Source organism: Malus domestica, chromosome 13 (genome assembly GCF_042453785.1).
Source record: "Malus domestica chromosome 13, GDT2T_hap1".
NCBI classification, from domain to species: domain Eukaryota; kingdom Viridiplantae; phylum Streptophyta; class Magnoliopsida; order Rosales; family Rosaceae; genus Malus; species Malus domestica.
The window spans coordinates 15,221,408-15,242,617 of NC_091673.1; the positions used below are offsets into that span (position 1 = coordinate 15,221,408).

The 21,210-nt window shown below is 38.2% G+C and overlaps 1 protein-coding gene and 1 pseudogene across 1 annotated transcript; one reads left to right on the forward strand and one right to left on the reverse strand.

Annotated features, from left to right (window-relative positions):
• Positions 1 to 464: 464 nt before the first annotated feature.
• On the reverse strand, positions 465 to 3,908 carry LOC139190411 (probable aspartic proteinase GIP2; annotated as a pseudogene).
• Positions 3,909 to 17,176: 13,268 nt separating this feature from the next.
• On the forward strand, positions 17,177 to 19,107 carry LOC103453073 (probable aspartic proteinase GIP2). The gene has a single exon (XM_008392607.4). It carries the CDS (start codon positions 17,676 to 17,678, stop codon positions 18,990 to 18,992), a length of 1,317 nt encoding a protein of 438 aa, XP_008390829.1. The 5' UTR covers positions 17,177 to 17,675; the 3' UTR covers positions 18,993 to 19,107.
• The last annotated feature ends 2,103 nt before the right edge of the window (positions 19,108 to 21,210 follow it).

Here is a 21,210-nt window from a genome sequence, read left to right on the forward strand (position 1 = left end):
AGTTTTAATTAATTTAAAATCTATAGTTTTGTAAAATGACTTCAAAATGTCCGTAACTATACTGTTAAAACTCGTATTCCCAAACGGCTTTCGCCTATTTGTTTGTGGTTTCGAGATCTATTCGAAAACATTAATTGTGACCTTGAAAGGTCAACAAATTTTAAAGATTAGTTACGAAAATTCAAACCCGATAACTATTCGATTAAATTCCTAAAATTTACGGAATTAAAAATTAACAAAAAAAAAATGTAACCTAAAATACGAAATTTAATAACAAAAATACGTAGTCAATAGTGAAATTCCGAAGACGGTTCACATGAAGTTTCCTCATAAAATGTCATTAGTGAAAGGTTACATCAAAACCATTAATAATCAAAACAACCATTTTTATTCACCATGTAAAAACAAAAATTAATTCCAAATAATAATTATTGAATCATCAACCAAATAATGTCCTCTAACTCTTAAGCATTAGAAGTGAAGTTGAAGTTCACACAAGTTGTACGTCTAAACAAAAGTGAGGAACTGAACCCAAGCCTAGAAGTAGCCAGATCAAACTGTAGAAGATTGTCCTCCAATTGGTGCCCTCCAATCACAATAGAAGTCTTTGGCCTCTTACCTCCATCCACAAACCCTAAACATAAGACATCATTGCTCATATATACCATTGAATTTGCTCCGAACATTGTCCAATACACACTCTCGCTTTGTAACACGAGATCAATTTAAGGCACTGCAAGCCCAACCCTCGTAACACCAATGTTCTTCAAACTGAAGCATGCTCCGAAAGGCGTTATTGGTTTCACTTTTGGGATGTTAGCAACTTCTTTCATAAATGTATTCACCATGGTGTTGTAGATTGAGGTCTCCAAAACCGTGTAAGGATTCACCGTGCTAATCTTCGTGCCGCCATACCCTTTATTGTCAATGGCTAGCAATGAAGTATTCAAAGCACCAACCTTTTGGTTGATCTTAATCGACTTCACATTAATGAAGTAATCCACCGAAGGCTCGCCAACGAAATAAGAAAGGGCTGTGATGATATGGTTGATGATCAATAGAGTGAAAGTAACTTGGACACCTCAATATTGGGAAGGAGAGAATAAGGCCCGTCCTCTAAGATTACAACCCCCAAAGAACTCGATGAAGAGCTCAAACAAATTGCGAATTTTCGGCAGAAGCTAAAGGTGGAAACGAATTGTGAAGGATGTTGTGTTTGAGCTACTTTTGAGCTAAATTCTCAATCAATTTGTAATCAATTCAACAAGTAATTGAAAATGGATTTGAAGAAGAAATAACAAAGATGAACTTTCGAGAGAAATGGAGTTCGTTACTCCTCGAATCTACATTGGATTTGATCCACAAAAGTCAGCATACAATAAGGGGTTTATAGCCGTTGCTACCCTCACACACACACACACACTTGCACTGTGACTATGATCACATGCACCCACATTTTTTCACTTAACTTTAAACAAACTAAACACATGGCAAGATACACACCATTGAGATGTTTTAATCTTATCAGTTCATTTCATTATTTGAATACCAACTACGCTAACACTTAGGTGTTTCGACCTTCAACTTCTTCTTCCTCTCTTTAGCTGCAATGCACCTGGAATCTAGCTGCCATGCTTATCCACCAACATTCCTTTTTAAGCTGGCAGCTGGTTTAACTCCAAGCTTATCTCTGAGTATGCAGAATCGATCTTTAGGAAGTGCCTTGGTGAAAATATCAGCAAGTTGATCTTCTAATTTGCAATAGATTAGCTTGATGATGTTTAACTGCAATGTTTCTCGAATTTAATGATACCTTCTTCCAATGTGCTTTGTTCTCTGATGAAACACTGGATATCTTATCATAGCAATGGCAGATGTATTGTCACAATAAAAATGAGTAGCTTCATTTTGTTATTCTCTAAAATATTAAAGCAAAAACCTCAACCACACAGCTTGAGTGGTTGCTTAAGTTGCACTCATGTACTCAACTTGAGCTGTTGACACAGCTACACTATGTTGTTTAACGGAGGCCCAAAAGAAAACCCCACTTCTAAATGAGAAAACATATCCAGATGTGCTTCTCATATCAGTTTCATCCCTCACTCTAATCAGTGTCACAATAGCCTATGAGAATTGATTCTTTGCCTTTCTCATACTCAATCTCATAGTCCAATGTGCCTTGTATATATATGAGAACCCTCTTCGCTACTCTCAAATGCTTATTTGAAGATCCATGCATAAATCTAGCAAGTAAGCTAGCTGTAAACATAATGTCTGGTCTTGTTACAGTTAAGTACAATTTCCCAACCAATTGCCTATATACATTCTCATATGTTTTCTCACATTCATCATCTTTCTTAAGTTTGTCACTCATCACCAGTGGAATGCTAACAGGTTTGCAGTCTTTCAATCCAAATTTCTGCTGTAAGCTGATTGCACATTTTCTTTGGTTAATGAAGATCCCAGATTCATATTGAAGAATTCCCATGCCAATGAAGTGATATAGCAGTCCCAAATATGTCATTTCATATATGTTCATCATGTCAGCCTTGAAATCTTCTAGCAACTCAGTGTTGCTACCTGTGTAGATAATGTCATCTACATAGATAGAGACAATGATCCATTCACTTTCTCCCCTTGACTTCATATACAAGGTTGTTTCACTTGGACTTCTGGTGAATCCACAGTTGTGCAAATGAGTCTCAATTGCTTTAACCCATATATATCCTTATTCAATTTATAGACTTTGTCTTCTGCACCCTGCATAAAAAATCTCTCAGGTTGATCAATGTAAACCTCCTCTTGCAACACTTCATTAAGAAAAGCTGATTTCAAATCAAGTTTAAATAGCTTCCACTTTTTTTAAGCTGCTAAGGCTATGGAGGTCTTATGGTATCCAATCTTGCAACGGGAGCAAATGTTTCATTGAAATCAATACCGGGTTTCTATGTATAACCCTTGGCAACAAGTCTTGCTTTGTCCTTTTGAATTGTCCCATCCAGATTCAATTTGGTCTTGTATATCCACTTCATTCCAACAATAGGTTTGCTTGATGGTTTATCAACTAATTCTCAAGTCTTGTTTTTCTTTATCATCTCAATTTCAGCATCCATTGCTTTCTTTCAAGCTACACCAGTTGCAGCATCAGTGAAATTCTTTGGTTCAATCATGCTTACATTGCATCTAGCATAAATTTCACTTAGTGATATCTTTTTGACTGGTGTGGCTTTAATTGTACTTAACTCACCACTCTCAGTTTGAAAATCAGTGAATTCATGTGTTACACACTTGCTCCCTTCTAGTTGAATGCCATGTTCAATCTCAGGTAGATTGAAGTTAATAGGAAATGATAGCTTATCACAATTTTCCGTATTCCAATTCCAAGTACCCTTCTCATTAAATACAACACTCATTGACAGAAAGATCTTCTTGGTACTCAAATTGTAGATCCTATAACCTTTCTCCATTTTCCCACATCCAACAAATATTCCTTTCATAGAGGATTCATCATGTTTCTGTCTTAATTGTCTAGGTATGTGACCATAATAGATACACCCAAACACTTTTAAATGTTAGATACCTGGCTTCCTACCACTGAAAGCTTCAAATGGAGTTTTGTATTCCACAGCCTTAGTTGGACACCTATTGAGGAAGTACACAGCTGTGTTAACAGCTTTTCCTAAGAACTCATAGGGCAAATGCTTGTCATGAAGCATACTCTTAGCCATTTCAACAATGGTTCTGTTATTCCTCTCAGCAACACCATTTTGTTGTGGGGAATAAGGCATTGTCAACTGTTTCTCAAGTCCCAAATCTTCACAGAATTGATTAAATTCATGACATTTGTACTCTCCACCTTTGTCACTTCTTAACTTTAGAATTTTGTAGCCACTTTGCAGTTCAACCATGGCTTTAAATTTCTTGAACACTTTAAACACTTCTGATTTGTGATTCAGAAAATAAACTCAACACATTCTGGTTATATCATCAATGAAAGTTAAGAAGTATTTATTTGCTTATCAGACAATAGTTGCAAGCTGTTAAAATTAAAATGCCCCAGCCTTTTGTGTTATTCCCAAACATCACCCTTAATGTTAGCTTTTAGTGCAGAACCATTCATATCCTTCATGAGTAGTGGGAATCACCTATTACCAGTCATTTGTATTGTAACAACATGACTCTCCAAGCTCCTATCTTTAAAGATTGCAACCTGATCATCTCCAAATAATAAGAAATAGCCATGCTACATCATTTGCCCCACACTTAGGAGATTTTCATCCAGTCCTGGAACAAGCATTACTTATTTGATATGTCTTGTACCCTTGTTGGTTTCAATCACCAAGGTTCATTTTCCACTAGCTTGAACAATCTATCCATTCCTTATTTTGATTCTTGTTGAGATACTTCTGTCCAGATTAATCAACATAGACTCATGTGAAGTCATGTGATTGTTTCATCCACTATCAATATACCAAACATGCTCACTTTTGACTATTGCAGCAAAATTACAAGCAAAGAACATAGAGGTTTCCTTATCCATTTGTTATGCCACTTGAACCTGTTGAACTGGTTTGCTTTTGCAATCTCTGGAAAAATGATTAAATCTGCCACAGTTGTGACACTTAGGCTTTCCTTTAAATCTGCATTCACTGTAGTTTATATTCCCACAGATTTTACATGTCTCTCTTGTGTTTTCCTTGTTAAACCACGGTTTGGCAGCATATTATAGCCTATCATTAGCCTTAAATCACTCTTCTTATCTCTAAATTTGAAAGGTTTCTTCCCCTTGTATCCAGTGGTCTGTGATCCACTTTTGTTTTGGATACTAAGACTGCTAAATGCCTTATCACTCACTTCCTTATCTTCAGTATGTTTATTCAATCTCTGCTTAAATCATTTCAATGTTGCAACAACTTCATTTGGGTTAATCTCATCTAATTTGTTAGTCCCCTCAATGATAGAAACAATATGATCATATGCAGGAGTTAGACTAATTAGCATTTTCTCAACTAGTCTTTTGTTCGGCAAGGTTTCACCAAACATCTTCATCTTATTCACAAGACCAGATAATCTAGCTAGATAATCAGAGAGAGATTCATTATTTCTTATCCTAGCATATTCAAAATCACGGCGAATACCTTGTAATTTCACAACCATGACTTGAGTATCACCCTTGAATTCTTGCTTAAGAACATCCCAAGCATCCTTTGCAGTCTATTGGTTTGCGATTCTGGGAAAGATCTCATCACTCACAGCTCTTTGGATTAGTCTCAATGCCTTTGCATCTCTGTAGATGAGATCATAATCAGTGAGAACTTGTTTCTCTTACATTTAGGCACTTTAGGTTTTACATTTAATCACTACACTTTATAGCTTCATCACCTTCCTGGTGTCGGCCAACATGACTCGATTTGAAATCCAGGTGGACATTCTGGGTCGGGGTGTGTCAAATGACTTATTTTCAAGGTGAAAACAGAATAGAAAGTATGATAATGTGTGTAAACTAAGGGTGGGCAAACGGGTCCTAGACCCGCTGGTGGGGGTGGGTCGAAGCAGATCAGGGCAGATACGAGGCGAGTCGAAATATTTTGGAAAAGAAATGGGACAGGGCAGGGCGAAGCAAAAAATAAGGAAAAACGAAAGCTCATCCTGAACCGTTTCTACCATTGGATTATTGGATTAGATTTAATCACATCTTCACTCGACTATTTTCAGTGGAGTGAAGATGTGATTAAAAAGCCATCACATTCATTCACGAAAGCCATCACAATTCACCGACTCAATACCAAAGCCTTGATTCTGTCTTTGTCTCCCTTTCTCTATCTTCCAACTCTTCAATCAAAATCGAAATTCATCACAATCTCATCTTCTTCTAAATTGAAATCAAGATTGTCGAACTCTACAGTCCCAAGAAAAGAGGACGAAGACCCCTATCATCAGCTCCTCGAGATTGTCAAACACCACCATTGTCAACGCCATGCGAATCGAAATCGACCACCATGCCCTTTGTTCTTAATTTTCTAGTGTCTCCTCTTAAATCTTAATTTTCTACAAGATTTGGCATCTGGCCCATCTGGGTTTTCATTAATCTACAGGTATGGTGGGAAATCTGAGATGGGTTTTTTTTTTCTTCTGAATTTGTTGTGGAGTTTAGACTTTAGAGCATCTAGGTTTTCATTGAAAATGCCCTTCGTTTTTTTTTGTGGGTTCTTAGAGAATTTGGGTTTTCATTGAACATACCCTTTGTCTTTTATGAATTTGTTTGTTCTTAAAGCAGCTCGGCTTAAGCCATCATGATTTTTTAATTAGTGGATAAAACCAATTGGGTTTCTAGGCTTGGATTATCATCGTGGATGCTTCATTGTTGTGGATGAACATCTCCAGAAGTCGTAAAATGAAAAAAAAAATTGTAAAATTGAAAACAAAAGACCCGTGGACCTTTAGGAATTGGCCAGTTTTATACGGACCGGGTTAGGTCCGGTTCCAAGTTTCAGAATCTTATTACCCACCCCGTTGCATTTTCAAACAGGTCAGGTCCAGTCCCTCCAAATTTAGGCCTAGTCGGGCCGTGCCCACCTCTAGTGTAAACTATAACTGCCTATTAGAATCAACAGATATTCTATGTCACCCATTAAAGCAAAGGGTACCAATACCCTTTATTTTAATAAAATTATTAGTTGACGTCCTGAAATTACCCATTACATGACATTAACATTTAATGTCTAAATTACTAGAAATGTAAGGTAAATTAGTTGCATAATAATCATCAGATTTTACAGTCCAATGTTTTTCACGAGCAACAACCCATGTTTTCATGGGTTTCCTTCTCATACTTGGGCTATGCCTTCTAAGTTTGACTAGACTTGTGGTAATGGGTCGATTTTGTGGTTGTGGTGGGTCGAATACGCCTCCTACGATTGACTTTCCTTGATAGCTATGTGCTCCTCAGCCGACTCAATAGTTAAGCTGTTTTACCTGGCCAGATTTGTGGAGGCTCTTCCTATGGCTGCTACGAATTTCTCTATAAACGATGGAGTCCTGACAATGGAAACCTATTAATTGGTGGTTCTTTTCTTCGCTTAGATTTTAGTGCCTTGTGTTGTCCGCAAGGTTCTAATAGGTACCGGTCAGGCGGCGAGTAGGAGTCTAGGCATTTTTTTTATTTCCAAATAAAGTTATTTTATAACATATAATAAATGTCTATGTATATTTTTAAACAAACATAGTTATAACAAATTGCAAAATAGAATGACATATAAAGTATAAAGTAATTAAACATATTGAAAACATGGAGAATGAGCGTATAACGAATGTTCATCCAAATATCCAACATATCTCTTACAATTTATTAAAAAAAATAAAATTCAAATAAAAGCTATCTATTTTTTTGTCTAAGTGAAAATCGCGAGCTAAGCAGTCTAAGTGAGTACTTAGGCAAGGCATCCGAGTGCCTAAGTAGCCTAGGTGAGTATCTAATCATGGTGGTGGTCAACAGTCTAGCGCCTAGACGACCCTAGGCAGGCCTTTCTGAACACAGTTCGCTTAGCAGTTTTGTGCTCGCTTTGCTGAGTTGTTTTGGCTTCATCATTTAGCAATGTGCTACGGTTGCAGGTGTGTTACGTCTACTATCGTATTTGTGGCCTATTTGCACCAATGTCTATCAGTTACTGTAGTGGTTGGTGGCCGTATAGAGGCTTTGAGTAAGAGTTTCTACTCAAAGTTGTTGGTTGTCAATTTATAGAGTTTCGTATTTATGATTAGAATCATTCATATTATAAATCATTTTATAAAAATTGTTTCTGTAATAAATTAACTAAAAACATATGAACGAAATTAATAAAGCATTACGAATTCTCTTTATATTTGTTACAATAAATTGACTTAATGATTTTAGTTTTAATTTTGTAGAAATAATATTACAAAAGTGATTTATAATTTGAACGGTTTTGATCATAAACACAAATCTCTATAATTCGAAGACAAATAGTTTTGGATATGAGTTCTTACTTATCCTTGAATATTCAAGCATTGTTTTTGTTTTATTGTTAATTGTGCGATATTATCTCTATAAAATGGAAAAGGATCCTCACCGGATCCTCTTTGTGGGAATCCGGGGATCAATCAATCACCTCTGTTTATCGTATATCATGCGTTAAGAAATTATTTCAAATTTAAAATTTAAAATTAAACGGACGTGATTGATTGATTCATAGATCCTCACAAAGAGAATACGAAAAGGATCATTTCTCTGTAAAATATGTACCAATTAGCACCAACTTGTACACTTGTTCCGTTCGTACTAATGAAATATCCAACCACCGCTTTTTGTAAAAAAAAAAAATATATATATATATATATATATATATATATATATAATAATTTTGTGAGCACCAAAGGTGATGCTTTTCTGTACACAAACTGTAGGTTTAGATGGAGAATATCTTTAAATAATGTTTGGAGGCATGCACTTAATTAGCACATCTGCACGTGGTTTCCAGCAAGAAAGACTTTAAGTGGATTCCTGGCAATTAGCATTCCCTCGTCGCCACCCTTGACGCCTACAAGTTTAAAGCTCCCCATATATTATTTACAATTACCCACCCCTACACGGAATATATTATAAGAATTGAAACACATGGGGATATTGGGTTAACAATTTTAAAAGACTTCAAACTTCTATCAAATATTTTTTATCACTACCTTCAAGTGATAATAATACTTACCACATTATTTTTTGTCATTAAATGAGTTAAATTTAGAGATTTGAGTATTGGACAAATATAAATCTTAAACTTTTTTTTTTTGTTGGTCGAATATAAATCTTAAAATTTATATTCATCCAGTAGTGAAAAATAAGATAATGAGCGAAAATGCACCAAACTTTTATTAATGGACATGCCCTCCTTCCCACTTCTTCAAACCAATCATCGGTTAATTCATTGATTAATTAGCAGCTTAATTAATTGCAAATACTTTATAAATAATGTCCAATATTGCTTTCTATGTTGCTCCCTGCCCCTGGTACCATTCGATATGAATCTCATCGCCCCCTTCACTATCCCAATTATCCTTCAAACCCGTAGCCCTTGTTCTTGCAGTCACAAAAGGCATTTCTACCCTCCAATACATCATAACTGGCATCCAGCAAAGTCAATATTTCTAAATTGTATTAGTAAATTAAGAGAGAGATTTTTCTTCAAATTATAATTGTTGGATGAAATTACAAAAAGCCGAAAGTTTGAGGTGTCATGTAAAAAACAGAGTCAAAGTCAAAGAGACAAAAGCTAACGTGGGTCATCATTTCGCAACACTTCATCAGCATGCATGAAAACAAGAAAACAAGCGTTGATCAAGCGGCAATAAGTATGTAGTTCCCGAGTCCCCCAATTTATATTAGAGTAAATTGTAATAATAATTATTTAATTTTAATCAAATTAGAACAATGGTCTTTCAACTAAAAATTCATTATTATTGGTCCCTCAGCTTATCAAAATGTGTAGCTATAGTCATTTTCGTCAACTTTGTCAGAATTTTGTCAAAATGAGTTATGTTGGAAGGACCATTGCTACAATTGGGATCCCTTAACTTATCAAAACGTATAGCTATGGTCATTTTCTTCAACTTTGTCAGAATTTTATCAAAATGAGTCATGTTGGAAAGATCATTGCTACAATTGGGTTAAAGTTGAGAGATTATTGCTCTGATTGGGTTAAAGTTGAGGGATTATTGCTCCAACTGAGTTAAGGTTGAGAGACCATTTCTCCAGTTGGATTAAAGTTAAAAGAACAATAGTATAATTGATTTTTAATTGAGGGACCATAGCTTCACGTTTTCCTTCTAGCGACTAATTAGCTTCCTCACCCAACGCCAAACGCCATACAAAGTGAATACAAAATGGTAGACTAAAAAAGTCACGTAAAAAATTGTATTAATAAAAAGACAGAATTACAACTTGTTGATGCACAAAACCGGAGGTCTTGGAACAACGTAAATCCGACCGTGAATCTGCAAGAAATGTAAATAACACAAGATGTATCGTGGTTCACCCTAATGTTTGGGCTACGTCCACACTGATATCGTATTTCTCTGAGAGGATTGAGGATGAGAAGGTGAGAGCTTCTGAGGGTGAGAGAGCTCTTCCCATGGCCTAAGAATTGGCCTCCATTAATGAGGAGAGTGAGGGGTTCTTTTATAGAATAAGGGCTCATCACTTATTACATATTTGCCCCTTGATTTATTACATAATTACATTTAAGTCCCTCGAGTATTTATACGAGATCTAAATACGGAGGCCTTAAGTATGGTACAAACAGTAGTTCCCCAAGTCTTCAGTCAAAAGAGTCTTTTGGCTGGAGACTTGAAATTCAGTCCGTTTGTGGGCCGAAGTAACTAGATGTCGTCTAGAACTGATACTCGATATGAGGTGGTGCCTAATCTAAAATGATGCTCAACTCGAAGTAGCACATGTTGTGAGGCTGCTCTGCTTGTGGCTTATGTTGCCTTGGTTGGCTCGGCTTGTGGCGTTGAAGGTGAAGGAGTCCCTTTTATAGAATAAGGGCTCACTCCTTAATACATAAATGATGGGCTAGAGTTGATGCTCGCGGTGAGGCGGTTGCTCAGCTAGCGGTGATGCTCTTTAATGATGGTGAGAAAGTCCCTTTTATAGAATAAGGGCTCACTCGTCAATACATAAGTGATGGGTTATGAGTGATGCTCGCAGCAAGGCAGTTGTTCAGCTGGCGGCGATGCTTTCTAATGATGGTGAGGGAGTCCCTTTTATAAATTAAAGGCTCGCTCCTCAATACATAAGTGATGGGTGCTCTCTAATGAAAGTGAGGGAGTCCCTTTTATAGAATAAGGGCTTACTCCTCAGTACGTAAATAATAGGCTAAGTCCCCCAAGTATTTTTCATGAGGCCCAGTTGAGGCCCAATATATGGTACATAATGTAGTCTTCTAAGTTTTCAGTCAATAGGGTCTGTTGGCTGGAGACTTCAAATTGAATCCATGTATGGGCACAAAGTGGCGGTTGTTCGGATGCGGTATTTGTATACCTTGTACTGAAGCTTTGTAAGTAAAGCTTTGCAAGTGAAGCTTTGAAGCTGGAGTTTTTGTAAATGAAGCTTTTGAAGCTGAAGCTCTATAAATGAAGCTTTTGAAGCTGGAGCTCTCGAATCTGAAACTCTGTAAATGAAGCTTTTGAAGCTGATTGACATGAGTGATGCTCATGAATGTTTATGTTGATTGACATGAGTGATGCTTATGGATGTTGACATGAGTGATGCTCATGAATGTTGACATGAATGATGGTCATGAATGTTTATGTATGATTGTCATGAGTGATGCTCATGAATGTTTATGTATGATTGACATGACTGATGCTCATGTATAATTTTGGAGTACTGGATGTACTTTTGATCACCTGGTTGGTGATAATAGCGGTAGGCTGCCGAATAATTTTTGGAGTACTGGGCGTACTTTTGATCACCTAGTTGGTGATAATAGCGGCAGGCTGCCAAATAATTTTGGAGTACTGGACATACTTTTAATCACCTAGTGGGTGATAATGGCAGCAGTTTGCCGAATAATTTTTTAGAGTACTGGGCGTACTTTTGATTACCTGGTTGGTGATAATAGAAGGTCTGGCTCTTTTGGGCATATGAGCCTTCGCCCTCCACATAACATTTCAACCCATTATTTTGGGCTTGCCCTTTTTTTTTATTATTATTACCCTCTGATGGGGTTATACAAATGTTTCCAAAAGATAAGAAAAATAAATCACATCATTCAAAAACAAGAAAAGTAAATCTCATCATTCTGATGGGGTGTTTATTCCTTGCTTTTGCAGTGTGGGTGTTTATTCCTTGCTTTTTCTTTTGTTTCCCGCAGCTTACTTGATTGCTTTTGCCTTTCCTCAGCCACTTTGTTGCTTTTGTTTTTGTTTCCCATGTGCTCTCGCAAAGTAAAGTCTCGTAAATGCAAAATCTCTCCCTTTACATGGTGCTTTGCCAGGTATCTTTTGCTTTTCTTGGATAGCCTGGTCGTGTTCGTCATAGTCTGGGGCTGGGAATCCAGCTCCGTATCTCCAGCGGTAAGAGACGGGGACGATGTCGGCCTTGTATTCGGCGATCTTGAGGAACATGGCCAAGTCGAAGTGGGTGCGGGGAGGGTTGCACCACCCGCCGTTGTCGCTGGGCTGCTGCTGAAAAGAAGAAGCCAATGAGGGCTCATTTAGCTCGGATTTCCACTCGCGTAGCATCTGATGCATTTGTTCTTCAAGGAGTGCAACATCGATGGAGCGGCTCTCCTTCCTGGCAAACTAGAGGTCCGTGAACTTGCCCTGCAAGTCATTCACATGGTTCTTTGCTTTGTCCTTGAAAAGCTTGTGAGAAGCGGACTTGCCAGTGCTCTTTGAACCCTTTATCACAACCCCCGTCCCCTTCTAAACCCCAATAGTCTCCCTCAAAGTGCTTGATGCCTACCACCTCCGAGTTGGGTTTGGAACTGGGCTGTTAACCACAAATGTTGATGGTGTAGGTTAGGAACTGGGCTACCTTTTCAAGGTGGTGCTGATCGTCGACTCCGGCGTCAGCAAGTCCAACTTGCTGTCGAGGTTCACCAGGAACGAGTTTAGCCTCGAGCCTAAGTCCACCATTGGTGTCGAGTTCGCCACCCGCAGCTTGGCAATGATGCTGTTACTGAAACTCCCAGGATCAGTAGCTGAAAAGCTTTTTTCTACGTTGGTTTCTCTGAAATCTTTGGCTGCAGATCTCGCACATGACTTAGAAATCTGTATAACAAGATGAGGGATATCCAGGAAACTGAGAGCTTCCACTCTATATCAGAGTTTCCTCCAAGACCTGTTTGGCTTGCTGGAAAGTTTAAGAAAATCCTTAGCAGTGATGTCCGTGAAAGCCTCGGCAACTCGAGAGCATTGTTGCATTGAAAGCCTCGGCAAAGCGCGTTTCTCCGGAGATGTCATTGAGCAGCGTCCTCGTCTTGGAGAAAAAAAAACTCTCTCCGCCGCTGATAGGGTAGGAAACCGTGGCGGCGCTGAGTCGGTTATTGCAGCCGGATAACATCCTGGACAAGCTGAACTTGTGGCGGGCGGACCTTGACACTATAAGTCAGGTTGCTAAAGGAGAGGACAAATGGCAAGGAGCGAGGCTCGAGGCTGGCGTCAGAGATGTCGAGTGCGTGGTGTGCCGGGGTTTCGCCTCCGTCACTAGTGGTCTCCTTACGTACATCACCAACATGCTTCAGTAGCTGGCTAAGCGAGGGCGAAGCACCGTGGGTGGCGCGTGGGAAGTCGTCTAGCTCCATGGAAGTGAAAAACGGCGATATCTAATTGTCCGCCATGCGGAGTCTTTAAAAGAAATGCAGCTAGCCTTGGGACTTAGGACCTTGTTCATATCCTTGCGGTTGTAGAGCTTGTAGTCGAAGCCATCAGGGACAGCGATGGTGTTGGAGGGGTCGTCATCTTGGACGATGATGAGGTGGTAGGCTGGAAGAAATACCTCCACATCTCCAAGAAATCAAGGTTTCTGATGATTGGGATCACAATGTCTAGGTCATCTTTCAAATCACGTAGCAGCTCCATCTCTGAGAATATTTAGGGCAAAAAGAAAGAGGTTTGATCTAATTGTATGTGCTGGTATTTTTAGATAAAGAAAGTGGAGGGAGTGAGAGAGAGAGATGGAGAGATGAGACTAATTTTTTGGGTTTTTGTGATTTTGCAGATTCACGGCGGAGGTGAAAAAATGGAAGAGAACCGACACAACTTTTCGTATCGATTCCCACAGACGGCGCCAAATGTTGATGCACAAAACCGGAGGTCTTGGACAACGTAAATCTAATCGTGAATCTGCAAGAAATGTAAATAACACAAGATGTATCGTGGTTCACCCCAATGTTTGGGCTACGTCCACACTGATATCGTATTTCTCTTAGAGGATTGAGGATGAGAGGGTGAGAGCTTTTAAGGGTGAGAGAGCTCTTCCCATGGCCTAAGAATTGGCCTCCTTCAATGAGGAGTGTGAGGGGTCCTTTTATAAAATAAGGGCTCCTCATTTATTACATATTTGCCCCTTCATTTATTATATAATTATATTCTAGTCCCCCGAGTATTTATACGAGATCTAAATACGGAGGCCCTAAGTATGGTACAAACATAACTGATAGGAAGAAAATTTATTTCATTAAGCATGTCAAACTACATAACAAGATATGAACTTCAGCTAAGAATTAGCAATGAGATACTAATAATTCTCTCAACAAAATCTCTAACAAGGTAGTTGAAAAGCATTATGAAGATAAACTGCAGTAACACGAGGAGGACTAAAATCCCACAAAAAACTACTCGAATAGTCAACTTAATAACTAACTAAGCAATCTGTCACATGCACTACTACAAAAGTACCCATTAGTGTCGATTTAAAAACCGACAAGAAAAGTTTAATACCGTCGGAAATTAAGCAAAATCCGACGGAAAATGTATGCAGTGACGGATATAATAAGCGACAGCATTGCCTGCGTCAGGAAATGAAAAATCCGACAGCAAATACTGTAAAACCGACAGAAATTGTGTCGGATATAACCGCCAGAGAATATATTAATAAAGAATAAATTAGAGCATTTTCTGTCGGCTAAAACCGACATAAGTTATGTCGGATATAACCGACAGAAAATTTATGAATAAGAATAAATAAAAGCATTATTGTCGGATAAATCCGACAGAAAATATAATAATAATAAAAAAATATAAACAACTTTCTGAATTATTTCTTTCCCTTTCAAGTTGAGCCAGAGAGGGGATAGAGACAGTTCCTTCCTTCCTTCCCGCACAACGTGATTATCAACTTACCATTTCCCCTTCCAATTCATTTCCACATTCTGTAAATATCCACCCACGCACACACAGAAAGGATGATACAACAGGGACATCAACTTTGAGCTCGGAGCCCTCATCCGCCTAAACAAACACCAAATTCAGAATCTTCCCACTCTCCTAGTCCCTGTAATCTACACAATCAAACACCCCAAAATTCAAATCACTCATAAATTTTCAATCTCTCTCTATATATATATATTATAAATGGACGAAGAAAATGAGAAATTGCCTTCATGGGTATGACATTTCCGGATTCGAGCAAATCCGACGACCCAAACCCGGCTCGGATCTGGAGGGGGAACTGAGTGGAGCAAAAAAATGGGAGTTCTACCAACTTGAGAAAGCCCTAATCGTACCTGATAATTGGAAAATTGGCACGAAATTAGTAAGGAGGAGGCGAAGATCTGAAGGATTTGGCGAAATGGAAACCCTAAAAAATCGTAAAGGAGAGCGCAATCGAACCAGAGCTCGGCCTTGCGCTGTCATCTTCGCTCTCATCCTTTATGAAGTCGAAGAAGCGCGGAGCTGAGAACTCGTACGTATCATCGACGATCATCTCCGTCGCCGTCGGAGCCAGCGCGTTGGGATCTTGGTCGGTCATTTCCTTGTTTTTTTTTTTACCTTGTTTTTCTGATCTGGAACCTTCATGCTTCTCGGATCTATGACATGCAGTGGTTATCTTCACCATATCTCTCGGATGTTTCACGGATCCGAATCTCCTGCACAAAAGAAAAGAAAATGGGAGAACCTTTACCTCTGAGAGAATGGAATCAGAAATCGCCAGTGCAAACCTCAGCTTTGAGGAAATCGCCATGCCAGGGGTGAGAAATGAGGATGATGATAGAGGAGGTCTGGGGCAATGCTAAATGGCGCTAGGCTTGGATTTGGATTTTCATTAGAGGAGGTCTGAGTGTGTGTTTTTGGGGATTTCAGAGGAGGAATTGGAAAAATCTGGAAGAATAATGAAGAAGTGAATAGAGAATAATGAATAAACGAAAGAGAGAGCGTCTGAGTGGGGGCAAAAAAACCGACAAAAATGGGGGCAAAAATCCCCAAAAATTCTCTCCCAAAATTTTAAGTTCCCTCTCCCAAAATTTTAAATTCCCCCCTCCAAAATACTGTCGGTTATAACCGCCAGAACACTAAAATGATAAACGTCAGAAAGTAAAATAATAAAATAATTAATTTCTGTCGGTTATAACCGCCACCATTTACTTAAAAACCGCCAGAATATGTAAAAAAATATTTAATAAAAGAATTCAAAAATACTGTCGGTTATAACCGACAGTATTTTTTTATATCCGCCACTAAATATCCGCCAGTATTTTATGTCGGATATAACCGACAGTATTTTTCTAATATCTGCCACTAATTAAATAATGTGTCGGATATAATTTATCCGACAGGATTTTCTAATATCCGTCACCATCTTCCGTCACCTAAAGCTAATATTGTAGTAGTGATGCATAATTACCTTCATACTATATATGGCACACCCACACCCGCTGCCCCGCATGCAATCACATGAAATTGTGCCACGAACACGAATAGGTGAATGCACCTCATTAGATGGAGTTGAACGAAAATGAACAACGAAATAGAAATCACGCTCATTCCATAAAAATGCCAACCGTTATCCCAAGTAAAGGAGACAACATGAATAACGGCATGAAACTCAGCCTCTAAAGATGACATCAACCATAGGGATCCCGCAAAACCACCAAGTGCCAATTCATTATGATCTCGAAAAATAACACCAAAACAAGCCAAGTCTTGAGAGCTCCTAACAGCACCATTCGTGCTTACTTTAAACCATAAAGAAGAAAGGAAACACAATAACATCTCAAGAACACAAGGAGTCCTTGCAGGACGGCCGTGAGCACCAATGGCCCTAAGAATACAAAACCTCAGGTAAGAATACATACTCTTTGTTAACTATATTGAAATATTTGATAATCGAAGAGAAAATCAGAAGAAAGACAAAGAAGATGAACAAAGAGAGTTTAAAGAGAGAAATATGAGACTTGTATTAACTAAAGAAAGATGTTATACAACTTTGTTTTTATACTAGAAAGCCTAACAACTTTAACCAAATACTAATTACAAACTTGCTAACTGTATTTCTAACTGTATTGCTGACTTGTGCCCTTAATTAACTACTTCAACTATAAGCTCTTCTCAAAACTACATAAGTTTGATTGAAAAACTTTTATTCATAGTGTTGTTCCTATTAAGCTCTCCAAGTAATGTTCCAGAAGTTAACCTTCTTTCCTGTTTGTTATTTTGTCATCAATAGATGAGCCAATTTGATTGACGAGGGGTAAAAATATTGGGGTGTGATATCCACACACCCCATTCTACTTCTCACATACCTTTTTAATTTTTGGTCATCAGATCGGACGAATTGAAGAATATCAACTAACAAAGATTATCAAGTGGTGTGTGATAAGTAAAATGTCCACACACCCCAAAATATTAAGTGATTACAATTAAACAGAGGACAAACACCATGAAATTCAAAGCTATCTAAAGAGACAAAGTCGCCATAGGAAGGATGAAAACCATGGATTTAGGTGGCATAATAAGGATATAGATAACATAGAATATCCCCATGTCGCCAAGTTTGACAAAGCGTCGGTTCCTCGCAAGCTCGCGAAGTATTCGCAGACTCTAGTTTTTTTTTTTTTTGGTTATTGTTAAAAATGTACTTCTAAAACGTATAAATTGGTAGCAATGCCCTCCCACTTCTTCAACCATCTCTATCAATTGCCAGGAATCAATTAACAATGGCTTCCTCCTCATTTCACTGCCTTCTCTTTTGCTCATTACTCTTCCACTTGATCTTCGTCCCGTCACTAGCCAAATCGGCATCTTTCAGACCAAAAGCCCTTGTCCTTCCAGTAACAAAAGACTCCTCCACCCTCCAATACCTCACCACTTTGAGCCAAAGAACCCCTCTTGTCCCCATAAAACTCACAGTACATCTTGGAGGTCCGTTCCTTTGGGTTGAATGTGAAGATTATATCTCATCCACCTACAAGCCCGCCCGTTGCAACTCCGCGCAATGCTCACTTGCAAACTCCAAGTCTTGTACTACAGAATGCTACTCTCCCCCATCGCCAGGCTGCAACAACAACACATGTGGTCTCTTACCGGACAACCCCATCAACCGCACCGCCGGGGGCGGTGACCTTGGTCAAGACATGGTGTCCATCCAATCCACAGATGGGTCCAATCCTGGTAGGCTGGTCTCTGTCCCCAACCTACTCTTCACTTGTGGTTCTGCATTTTTGTTGGAAGGTCTAGCCAGTGGTGTCAAGGGCATGGCTGGCCTCGGCCGGGCTAAAATTGGGCTTCCTTCCCAATTCGCTTCCGCTTTTAGCTTCCGTCGAAAATTCGCAATTTGTTTGAGCTCTTCAACGAGTTCTAAAGGTGTTGTGATCTTCGGGGATGGGCCTTATAATCTGCTTCCCAATATTGACGTGTCCAAGTCACTTATTTTCACCCCACTGATCCTCAACCCTGTCAGCACAGCAGGTGCTTATTTCACAGGCGAGCCTTCTTCAGACTACTTCATCAAGGTGAAGTCAATTAAGATCAACGAAAAGGTTGTTAAATTGAATACTTCACTGCTGGCTATTGACAATGAAGGGTATGGTGGCACGAAGCTCAGCACCGTGAATCCTTACACGGTTTTGGAGAAATCAATCTACAATGCCGTGGTCAATGCATTTGTGAAAGAGGTTGCAAACATCCCAAGAGTGAAAGCAGTAGCGCCTTTCGGAGCATGCTTCAATTCGAAGAACATTGGTAGTACGAGGGTTGGGCCTGCTGTGCCTCAAATTGATCTTGTGTTGCAAAGCGAGAGTGTGTACTGGAGGATATTTGGAGCAAATTCAATGGTGCAGGTAAGCGATGATGTGTTGTGTTTAGGGTTTGTGGATGGAGGTGAAAGGCCAAGGACTTCTATTGTGATTGGTGGGCACCAACTGGAGGATAATTTGGTGCAGATTGATTTGGCTGCTTCTAAGCTTGGGTTTAGTTCCTCGCTCTTGTTCAGACAGACAACTTGTGCAAACTTCAACTTCACTTCTAATGCTTAAGAAGTTAGAGGACCTTATGATTCAACTGTTATTTGTAATTTTTTTCATTTTGGTAATTACATTATGAATAATGGTCAGGATGATTGCGATTTATGCAACGCTTAAACTTTGTTAATCTTTTTTCTAAATACCTCAGCTTTTATTAGTTGTATACAATGTTGGAGAATAAGATTTCCAAATGTACAGATATCATACACACGATGGACTTATTAGTCGCATATCCTTTCCATTCCAAATTGGATACGGATACAGTAAGGTAAGAGAGATATCCTCCTCTAAACTCGAATTGGTTGGTTTAGATTAAAAAAAAATGAAGGTTTGAAGTGTTAATTAAAAAATAAAATCAAAGTCAAAGAGACGCGGCAATAAGTAAATTTTTATCGAGTCCCCATTCTATTCCTAACAATTTTCTAGTGTGCCTCCTCACCAGCCCAAAGGCCATCAGTTAAAAATCAATATGAGAGGTCACAAACTATTTAGATTAGAGAAATGTTAAATAGAATCTCTACAAACTATGTTCTTCGTAGGCTCTTCGTCACATTATATTTTTAGCATAATTCGTTTGCCAACATTATAAAATATTATATCAAAAACATGATGTAACAGAGAGCGAGTCACACTTTTGCGGAGTCAATAATGTGATTCAAATTTACTTTTGATAAAAATCGAACATAAAACCTTTCACTTACAAGTGAAGAGAAATACCACTATATGTAATGCTAAATAACATTTAACCTACAAATTTAATTTAAAATTTTAATCTCTCTACTATTATCCACAATTTCCTAGTCCCCAGGTCTATTATTTTCCATCTTCTAACGATTAGCTTCCTCGCCCACAGTTCCAAACGCCATAAAAAGTCAATACAAAATGGTACACACAAAAAATGTTAAAATACTGGAGGGGGTAGAAGTCAATACAAGAAAAAGACAGACTGTAATTAACAAAATAAATTGGAGATAATGGGATGAGTAATCATATAATGGGATATCATAATTAAATATATTCAGATTCGTTTCCCTATAAACTATTCGATCCTACAAAGCACAATTGAACGAAGGTAATTTTCTAAATTCACTCCTCACATAAGGATTTCTGTTTAAGTGGTTATGGAGTGGGTTATCTCTCTTATTTCTCTCATATGTTAATTCAAGAAGGCCACAACTTGTAAATAGACTAAAAATACACTTTAAAACAAGAATGATTACAACAATTCTAGACCAAATAAAATAATTCTTAAAAAATCTCAATGAATAAATACAATAGCATTTCATGATAAGCACTATTTTCTTTTCTGACAAATGAGATAATAATTTATATTATATTCATTCAAAATAAATTGATGATAATTCAAACTTAATTGCATAAAAGTAAAGGTAATTTAGGTAAAGGTCAATAAAAACTTTACGATTAAGTCATATATCAATGACGTATTTTTGTTTTGGACTTAATCAATGATATATTTTTTATTAATTAGGCATAGATCAATGATAAATTCCACATTACATAGGCTTTAAGTCATTATAAATAGTTAGAATTTGATTATTTTATCATTCACTCTCTCTTTCTCTCTCTATAAATGTTACATGGGCTAAAGCTATTATAAATATGGATTTAGATCATCTCCGGATCAATTTGTGGAGATCATCCTGGGCGATGGATCTCATCCATTGATACAAATCCAACGGCCAAAATTTCTTATCCTTCCTCTTTTCTCCTTAACTATTCTCTTTCTCCCTCACTTCGAAGCTCTCAACCTCAAACCACCAACTCCTCAAATTCCAAATTAAATTCTACCCCACCTCAAAATCAGCCCCAACACTACCACAACCCACCTAACCCACAACCACCAATTGCAAGTCACTCACCTTACCCAGCCCCACCACCACCACATCTCTCAGTTGCAAGTCCCTTGACCTTAAAATCTCAGCTGATATTAATGAAACAACAAAGAGAGGGTCATGCAAATCAATGTCTTTTGGTTGCAAAGATCATTTTCATAATTATGGAAGCATTAGAGTGAGAGAAATCTCTAAGATGATGAAGAAGAAAGTGATGACAAATAAAAACTAAAATAGTAAAGGATAGTGAATAAATAAATCAGACTTAGAGCACATATGACTTGCAATTGAATTTGGGGTTTGTTAACAACGGTGGGGTGTGGGGGTGCGAGGGAGAAATAAGAGTTGAGGGGGAAGAGAAGCGGGGGAAGAGGATT